Genomic DNA, 10,554 nt, shown 5'->3' with positions numbered 1-10,554 from the left:
TATCTTTGACCCACCCGAATTTACCCTTTGACACCGAACCCACGAATATTTAAGGAAAGTATCTTCATAACTAAAATACAGTATCAAAAACACGAAAAAGAGACCATAAAAGAGCTTATATGGGATTGGGGCAAGGCCACCTCAATCCGATTTGCTCTCCAAATTCTCTTAATTCCTCATTGTTAATCGATTGACCCCCTTAGTTACTCACAGATTTTCCTCTCAATTCCCGTTTTCTGGTTTTGGACCTCATCTTCTTACAACAATTTTTGCATTGAATAAGAAATTTTGTATGCAAGAAAACCAGAAAACGATAACTAATAACAAGATTTTGTTTCCTTATAATGAACAAGATTTTATTCATTACAACTATATAAATACTCTTCACACCTCTATTCTTTTTGTCCCTTATTTCAATTTTTTGTCCATTCATCTAATTAGCCGTTTCCTATCGGAACTTAACTGCTAAAGGCTGCACCATCAAGGTTTGTATTAAAATTGTGAGAGCGGTCATCTCAAAGGCTCATAAGAGAGCCTGATGCAACGAGTAGCCATATAGGCCCACAGTAGGACACGTTGAGGGGAGGCAATAAATAGAGCAGTTTCCCCTAATTTGAAAAGCAAAACACCGAATTCGTGGGTTAACCTACTACGTGTTCCAAACAACAACGAACCAAATCAGCTTCCTTTCTCTTAATTAATTAAACATGTGTAAGGTATGTGATTTTCCTATTGTTATTCATCACGTGTATTCATCATTATGATTTTTGTGAATTTTTAATTCAGTATTCGATGATTTTTGTGATTTTTATTAGTAATTGTTTAATTATCTCTAGCCAACTCCAACAACTCATATTTGCTTCTGACCCGTTCCCGGGTCTTATATTTTGTTTTTTCTTTGAACAAATACTCAACTATATAAAAAAAGATCGATTATTATATTTGATTTGTTCATACACTAACCTATTTTTTTTTAATTAAAAAAAATGTATGCAAGTTATGTAATAGTCAAGAATCTAATGTTACTTGCTGTGAGAATGCATAGGCTGAGTGCCCTTTCGCATCTAGTAGATGCCTGTAGTCGATTTTGGATCCTCAGTTTAGATATGTTGCTACTCACACAAGTGTTTTTGCATATTAGCTAAAAGTAGCAATTTCAACCCGTTGGCTTATGAAGAGTTGGTATCAATTGGGTGGTATTTCAACCTGGTTGAAAGTTACCTAAAAAAAAATCTAGCTGATAATTGTCATTTGAAACAGATTAAGATGAGTACTCAAAATGGATTTTGTCATTTGAAACATAATAAAGTTTCAATCTTGTGGTTGTAGGGTGGATTACCCATGTATTACTTGAATGTGTTATTAGTTAATTTTATCTTTCTTCTGAATGTTATATATGTTTTATTATTGTTTGTTGGAATTGGTTTTCTATGTTTTCATGGAGTGAAGTTGGAAGGTGTACCTATACTTTAGGAGAGAGGTTGCTTATCATTGTCTATAATTGACTTGTGTTGAAACAAAACAACACAAGTTGTTCCAATTCTATATTTAATTGATTTTGATTGATGTGTGTTTGCAGATATTGGAGAAACGACGAGCCTCGTCCACCACATTTGCGGAGGAGGAGCTATCTGAAGAATCCAACATCATGTCTAAGTTGGGGTTTGACTTCAGTTGTGTACCTGAGGAGGAGTCTGATGAATATTATGAAAGGTTAAGGGGGTTGATACAAAAAGAGTTTGATGTGCACTGGGATGTTAACTGGGAACTTTTGAGTGATGTTGGGTTAGAGGCGACTGTAGATGAATTGTTGACACAACGATACAACAAACCACAACCAAATGATGGAACTGGTGATGATTATTATGATTATATGGATTGGTTTGAATTGGTTGTTATTAAGGATGCGTATATTTTTCGGAACTTTGTTTGGAGTTCCATTCCACCTATATTTTAAAAGAAAATCCCGAAGACATGAGTGATAAGGACTTCATGAGATTTAGATTGGGTGGTAACGACCGTCGGATGTCTTTGGCGGAATTTACGCGTTGCTTGGAGATCTACTCACCGAAACAGATGGATGAGCAACACTTCAGCGATTACATCTGGTCGGGTGCTCGGGTTTCTGATATTATGAATGAAAAGGATTTTGACCCAAATAGTGTTTGGAAAGAGTTTAACTCCTCCTCCTCCTCCTGGTCCTGGTCCCCCCGTGACCACCGTGATGGTAATAAGTTCCCGTCTACAATAGATATGGATGATATTTATTGCCGTTTGCTCCACATGGTTCTGACCCTTAATATTTTCCATCGGGCCGAGGACACTGACAAGGTATACTTGTCTGGCATGTGGTACCTGAAACAAATACGGTCAAAAACTCATGTCAACATTCCTTATTGTGTGGCCTACTATTTGAGACATTTGGCCGCTGCCAACAACCCAATCTGCGGTGGCCATTTTGTGACCTTAATAGCCAATCACTTTGGGATCAAACGTGATGAAAGTGTGCGGTTCATCAAATACCCGACGGGTACCATTAGTCATATAGAGTGTAGGGATGCAAATGTTATTTATCTTTCGAGTAGCGGGATATTCCTTTATGATCCAGCAATAAAACCACCACCTGAATTAGAAGAAGAAGAAGAAGAAGAAGATCAACATCAGCTTCCCGTACCTGAAATTCTTATGGCTAGTCTCCGATTGCAGAAGGAACTGACTATAAAGCTCCCGGAAGGCCTATCTAAAAATAAATTAGCTGAATTTTATGAATCTTTGTGGAAACTCTGTCCCGAATGCATAGTTTCCGTTTGACTGATGTTTGGAGGAGATATACAACAAGAGAATGTGTCCGGATTCAGTCAAGTTGACGGGGGAGTCCATTAGACGACTCCTATACGATAATTATACATGGTGATAATTAAGACTTGCATCAGTTGGTGGTGGTTATGTCTAGATTTTTATTTATCTATGTCGATATCTGTTTTTTTTTAAAGATCTTTTATGTTTTCGTACTTTGACATTTGAGTGGTCGGTGTATTATTTTATTTTATAAATTAGAATTTTGTGTTTATTTTTCTTGTTATTTTGTCAAAATGAAGAGAAACAATTTGGAAGACATCCTCTGATGCTGCAGCAACTTTTAATGATGTTTCGAGTGCGGTTTTAACATACATTTAAACTTACAAAGTTTACTAATGTAACATTAATCACTTTACTAATTTTGTGATGATATTGTATAACACTTTTATGATTCACAATTGTGTGTACCAAAAATTAGCTACATGGGACATCATTAGCTGCAGCAACAAAGAGTACAAACGCCAAACCAAGTAAAACAAACCACCTTAATAAAAATAGCAAAATGCACTAGCATGTAGACCACTCAATAGATCCTTGCATTATCAGGACAAAAGGGTATAGCCCCCGTAGAAAAATTAGAAACTGAATCAGACACTACTCCCAAAAAATCACCACGAAGCAAGTAAGTGATTACGGCACAATCTGCCTTTGTGACATATTGCCAGGAGGGAGGGACTCATGGTCCAACACCAGAGGTAATTACCCCAGATGTCGAACACTCACCTATCATGACCCTTTTTCTTAGCACTCATTATAGTTATTAACAACACGATAACAACAAATACTAACTCAAAACAAAAAGGGGGGTGATAAATACAACATTCATTTTACTTCATCCACCAAAATTTTAGTTAACTTTCAAAAACACCCTTAGACCACTCTTAATCATGACATCTTTCATCACTGTCACATCAGCGCCACATTAGCTTTCTCTCTCCACTTCCTTCTATGACATTTCCATAACACCCCCTACCAACCATGACATACGATCTCCGTAACACATACCCCACAAAATTAATTAAATAAATTAGTTTACAAGTTGTTAGTTATGAGTACAAGTAGATAATGCAAATTTAAATAAGAAAAAGAAACACATTCATTTGTTTTTTTACTAAAATTTGAAGACTAATTTTTCAACCACACTTTATGAACATTGATTTGTATATATTTCTATAATAATTTCTACTCCATATCTTCTAATAAATTTTTAGACTTTCTCTCTTACAACATTTAGATTTTCATATATTAGAATTCTTAGTAGAATTTGGAGACTAATTCTTAGAGTGCTCCTAATGGTGACACGCCTTCATTCTGAAGCGACCCGTCCTAATCCATCCGGACGAAGTCCATATCGATTATAAACGATTCACAACAGTTGATTACATCGCGAGGTACTTGACCTCTATATGATACATTTTACAAACATTGCATTCGTTTTTGAAAAGACAATCTTTCATTACATCGAAAGTTGACGGCATGCATACCATTTCATAATATATCTAACTATAATTGACTTAATGATAATCTTGATGAACTCAACGACTCGAATGCAACGTCTTTTGAAATATGTCATGAATGACTCCAAGTAATATCTCTAATATGAGCAAATGCACATCGAAAGATTTCTTTTGTACCTGAGAATAAACATGCTTTAAAGTGTCAACCAAAAGGTTGGTGAGTTCATTAGTTTAACATAAATAATCATTTCCATCATTTTAATAGACCACAAGATTTTCATTTCATAAATATACGTCACATGCATAGAGACAAAAATATCATTCATATGGATTGAACACCTGGTAACCGACATTAACAAGATGCATATAAGAATATCTCCTATCATTCCGGAAATCCTTCGGACATGATATAAAACAACATCGAAGTACTAAAGCATCCGGTACTTTGGATGGGGTTCGTTAGGCCCAATAGATCTATCTTTATGATTCGCGTCAATTAGTAGATCGGTTTACTAATTCTTAGGTTACCAAGCAAAAGGGGCATATTCGGCTTCGATCATTCAACCATATAATGTAGTTTCGATTACTTGTGTCTATTTCGTAAAACATTTATAAAAGCAGCGCATGTATTCTCAGTCCCAAAAATATATATTGCAAAAGCATTTAAAAAGGGAGTAATGAAACTCACCATACTGTATTTTGTAGTAAAAATACATATTACGACATTGAACAAGTATGGGTTGGCCTCGGATTCACGAACCTATATCATTTGTATATTTATTAATATTCATAGTTGTAATTGAACACATTTATATATAAATGTAGTAGGTATATCCTTTTTATGTTAATAATATATATATATATATATATATATATATATATATATATATATATATATATATATATATATATATGTTTTTATATGTTCATTTTGTATATAAAAATATTAAATTTTGTTATATAATAGGTGTTAAATATATATATTTGTGTATTTCATTTGTTTATCAAAACAGTAGTTCTAGTTTTACTAAGTTAATATTAGTAACATAATGATTATAACTTTAATAGTATACTTGTGTTAATAATAACTCTATTTGTGATAATAACAGTGATATTAATAATAATACTTGTAAAAATATCAATTTTACTGTTTATGATCGTGATGATATTAATGATATATCAATAATAATAATAATAAAATGATAATATTAATAATAATAATGATATTGTTAATAATGATACTTTTGTTTAATAATAATAATAATAATAATAATAATAATAATTACAAAAATGATATTAATACTAATATTAGTGAAAATAATAATAGCTTGTATTATTTTTATAGTAACAATAATAATAACCCTAATCACCATTATAATAATATTAGTAGTCCTAAAATGATAAATTTAATAATAAGAATAATATTAATAATACTTGTAGTGATAATAATAATAATTATAATCATAATAATGGTAATAGTACTAAAATGATACAATTTATAATAATCTTACTAATAAAATATATTAATGATAAATAATGTTCCTAATACATATAGTTATAGTTATGATATTGGTAATAATTATAATACTAAAATAATAATAGTAATAATCATATTTGTAAAAAAAATCAAAATAATAATAATGATACTTACTACTTATGTTAGTAATTATGATAATTACACTATCAACAATAATTAATAATAATAGCAATAATAATAATAATAATAATAATAATAATAATAATAATAATAATAATAATAATAATAATAATAATAATTTAAAAGAAATGAAATCTACCTTTATAACTCTTTTTAAGAAAAAAACAGCGCCATGTTAGGATCGAACCCGAGACCTTCCGCTAACCCGACATCCTCCTAAACCATTAGACCAAATCTGTTTTTCTGACTTAGTTTGCTAACCAGATATATATAACTCGTATTTGTCTGTTTCCCTATCTATCATCTTCCTCAAATTCGTACGACCCAATCTTAGACAAAACCATAATCATAACCTTAAAACATTTAAATGGATTTTAGGATAGAACAAATAAAACATAAAAGATTTAATGGGATAATCTAGATTAATAATTCACAAAAAAAATTAAAAAAAAGAAGCAGCAGAAGCCTGACTGTTACGATGAACAACCCACTTCCCATTTTGATTTTTAAGATGATTTCAGACCACGCTTTCTTCTTGAAAAAGGTTCTAATTATCAGTTATAAACTTTCTGAATACATAATTGGATCTGAAACATCAAAACAAGAACGAATTTTGCGAAGAACGAATCTGTTGACTTTTTGAAAAATAACTTTGACTTCGAAATTCGGATTCAATAAAACGAATTGAATTCTGAAACTTTATAGATAGTTTTAAAAGACAATTCTTAATAACTCTGCAATATTAGATTTTGAAATTAGTTACGAATTCGTGATTTTCAATAATTAAAACGTGAACAGGGCAGTTACTTTGTTCTTCATATATTTTTGTTTAAAATTCAACAATTTAAAGGTTGTTAATGATAATTGAAATTGATAGTTGAATGTGAGGTCATCTGGTATTACTTATAACTGAGATTAATCATTTTTTTATGGATGAATTAAGAGTCGGCAGTATTATATTCGATCAGAGGAAGGAGAAAAATAAATAAATAAATAAAAAGGAAAATCAGATAGTGACATTCAACTGATTCTTGGTTGTTTCTGTAATGGAATCGACATATAGAATCAAAATCAGGAAAAAATACAATGTAGAAAGCAGATTTGGACAGGGTCGATCACAAATTTTGGTGGTATCTGATATTTGTATTAATAGATAAATAAATATATTAATAATAATAATATTAATAATAATAGTTATATAAATAATAATAATAATGATTAATAAAAATCCTAACAATACAGATAATAAAAATAATTATTAATAACACTCTAAAATATGATATTAGTAATACTAATAATAATAATAATTTGTATTATCTTTATAATATTATTTTTAATAATAATAATAATTTTAATGATAATGGTAATTATAAAAATAATGAAAGTGATAATCTTAATAATAACCTAAATCATGATTTTGACTACTAATTATAATAATAATGATATTACTAATAATAATAATATTATCAATTAAATGTATCAAATATCATATAAATTTTATACGTATCTAATAATAATACTGATATTAATATATTAATAATGAAAATAATAACATTGATATAACAACTATATTTCAATTTATAATTTAATATACTAATGTTATATATTACTAATTATATAATGTCCAATAATTATATTATATATATATATATATATATATATATATATATATATATATATAATACATATTTATATCTTTTATATATATACACCAATATGCATATCATAATATTTTTGTATAGAAGTCGTATATATTTATATATAGCTTTAAATTAATAACCACCTTATTATCTTGTTTATTTCTTCACATTCTTAATTTTTAATAATTAACTTTTATTATTTCTAATTACTATATATACTTACATTTACATAACATATATTTACATATTTATTTACAAACAATTGTTCGTGAATCGTCGGGAATAGTCAAGGTCAAATGCATTCCTGAAAAATAGTTCCAACATTTTGAGACTCGGTTTAATAGACTTTGCTTATCGTGTCGAAATCATATAAGATTAAGTTTAAATTTGGTCGAAAATTCCCGGGTCATCACACATTCCTAGGACTATGTGCCAAATTTGCGCCACATCAACACTTTCTTTTCAGGATTAAAATCAGGACTAAACACTTCTAATAATGACACTCCTTCTAAAATATTTTTTAATTATTTATATTATAAATTATAAATTATAAATACATATTAACATAAAACTAAAATTTTATTGAAAATTAAAAACATTACAACAATTAAAATTTAAAACATTACGACGATAATTAAAATGCGACATACATTAAAATAAAATACTAGAAACTAAAAAACCATTCTTCCAATTGCTTCGCATATTTTGTCTTAATTTTCTCCCGAGCCCTCATTAGCATCGCGTATTCGTCGGGAGGCAATTTTTTGGAAACCGGTTTGGCAAGAAGCTTCAAACCTTTAAACATTGTCCGCATGTGCTGTCTTCACATATCTTTTCCATGGTTCGATTCGCCGCTAGCTGTGAAGCTTCGGCCGATTGAACTATCTTTAAACGTGCTTCATCGGATGACATATGACACGTGGAATCGGATGAGTACGAATCCCTTTGACTTTTAGCTCGACTAAGTCGGACCAAGCAACTTTCGGACACCTCACTTTCTTTCCTTTCGGATCGGCTATGGGTTTAGGCTCGGGTTCGTCATCCCGTGGAGTTTCAGGAACTTGTTCGTCGTCCGATTCGTCACTTAGTGTTGGATATAAGGTATTTGTTGTTGAGATTGTTGTTGGTTCGGGTAGTATGGATATTGTTCACTTTGTTGTTGGTTATGGTAGTATGGAACTTGTTGACTTTGTTGTTGGTTCGGGTAGTATGGAACTTGTTGACTTTGTTGTTGGTTCGGGTGTAGTGGTGTTTGTTGTGTGTGAACATTTGAGAACATATTCGCAAACGGATTGACATTTGCAAATTGAGAAAAACCGGTATTTTGTTGGGTAGAATCAAATAAGGATTGAAACATATCTCGCTCGACATCGTTTCGATTTTGAACTTGTGCTCGTTGTTTGGCTTTTCCTTTGTTTGAAGTTTTTTTGGAACTCAATTTTATTTTTTTTTTTTTTTTTTTTTTGTAAAAATAAATTGAATATGAGATTGAAATGGAAGAAAATGGAAGTAAAATGGTGAGTTGTGTGAATAAAATGTGTAATATTGATATGTATATATAGTCTAATAAAGAAAAAAAAGCCGTTGGAAACTAGCCGTTATATTTAATTTTTATTTTTTCCTAACGGTCATTTTTGATCCATTCCTCCGTTCAGAAAAATGTTACAAATGCATGCAACGAGGGCGGTGGCCTGGGCGGGACCCTAGGCTGTCCGTTTCCATTGTTAATAATGAAGAGCTAAAGCCACCATTAAAAAAGAAGCTCCATTGTTCCTTGAATTGATAACTTAAAATCTACCACCGTTAATCAAAACAAAGTTTTGTGTTGGTTATAATAATCAGTAAAATATAGTGTAATATGGATAAAAGTAAAGAGAATCGGTGTGTTGAGTTACATTTGACATATCTAAGTATTGATTGAATATATTAATTAATTCAGATCGATCAGAAAGTTTATAATTCGTGTTTGTCCTGATCGATAGAAGTTGGGCTTTTAAACCCACGATGTAAATAGTAAATAATAGTTTTCAGTAAATATTAATTGATGTATATGAGAAAAAGTAATACTCCGTATAAGGGTAATGTTAGAAAATTACATGAAAATGTGGTGGATAAAGTAAAGAGAATGATGGATATATCACTTCCCAAATCAAAAACATAGGCCACCAATGCATACTTAATGCCAAAAGCCACGCACAACATAACATCAAAAGAAATGCAAACAAACAACATATGCAAAGGAAACTGAAAACAACATTGAAGTTATGAAAATAGAAATTACCCAAAGTAAGCAGAGCGTCGCAAAAATCTTAATACGAGAGGAATCCAACAAATTCCCAACCCTAACTCAAAAAGAACATTAAACCTTGTATAAGCATCACCAGTTCACCACGCCCAAATCTATGACATAATCAATCACAAAAATTTGAGGTTTCGAAGAAATACCCGAGTGACAATACTACATCAGAAAAAAAGCTTCTACCCTCTCTGTAAAAGAAAAGACTTGACCCTAAGCAACGATCTTCATGATTTCTGAGACTAATTCTCAATCAGATTAATTGTTCAATCGTGACGTTGTGAGAATATTTGATACAATCAAACCCTAAGCATATCATCGATCAAAAAAATCGCATTCCGTATCAGTGTGTATATTATTAGCTTTCGAAATCTTTTATCGATTAGTTACCGACCTAATCCTGTAACTAGGGTTCTTAGGTTGCAAAAGTGAAGGAGATTAGGGTTCTTCAGGTCAGATGCAATTTGAACATGGATTATCTACTAAAAATTAGACATGGCAGAATACAATTGAAGATGGGCATATTCATGTCTGATAATCCATTCCAATCTATGGAAACTATAATCTGTTAGTCGCGATATATTAGGTTAACTGATTATGATTATATATTTATTATTCGATTTGGTTAGGTTACATATCTTCGTT

At 30.7% G+C, this 10,554-nt stretch overlaps 1 protein-coding gene across 2 annotated transcripts; it reads left to right on the top strand.

Moving 5' to 3' along the window:
- Nucleotides 1–288: 288 nt before the first annotated feature.
- Nucleotides 289–3,059, top strand: LOC139855677 (uncharacterized). 2 transcript variants are annotated; one of them, XM_071844924.1, is made up of 2 exons: nucleotides 289–716; nucleotides 1,580–3,059. In XM_071844924.1, exon 2 carries the CDS (start codon nucleotides 1,975–1,977, stop codon nucleotides 2,809–2,811), a length of 837 nt encoding a protein of 278 aa, XP_071701025.1. In that variant the 5' UTR covers nucleotides 289–716; nucleotides 1,580–1,974; the 3' UTR covers nucleotides 2,812–3,059. The 2 variants fall into 2 exon arrangements, with proteins under 2 accessions (XP_071701025.1, XP_071701026.1); XM_071844925.1 differs by having other exon boundaries at nucleotides 1,580–3,058.
- Nucleotides 3,060–10,554: the final 7,495 nt, after the last annotated feature.

The sequence above is a fragment of the Rutidosis leptorrhynchoides genome, chromosome 6 (genome assembly GCF_046630445.1).
Source record: "Rutidosis leptorrhynchoides isolate AG116_Rl617_1_P2 chromosome 6, CSIRO_AGI_Rlap_v1, whole genome shotgun sequence".
NCBI lineage: Eukaryota > Viridiplantae > Streptophyta > Magnoliopsida > Asterales > Asteraceae > Rutidosis > Rutidosis leptorrhynchoides.
This window is presented reverse-complemented; position numbering and strand designations above follow the sequence as displayed.

Excerpts from the sequence above, each read along its gene's own strand:
- LOC139855677 (XM_071844924.1), top strand. The coding sequence starts at position 1,975 with ATGAGTGATAAGGACTTCATGAGATTTAGATTGGGTGGTAACGACCGT.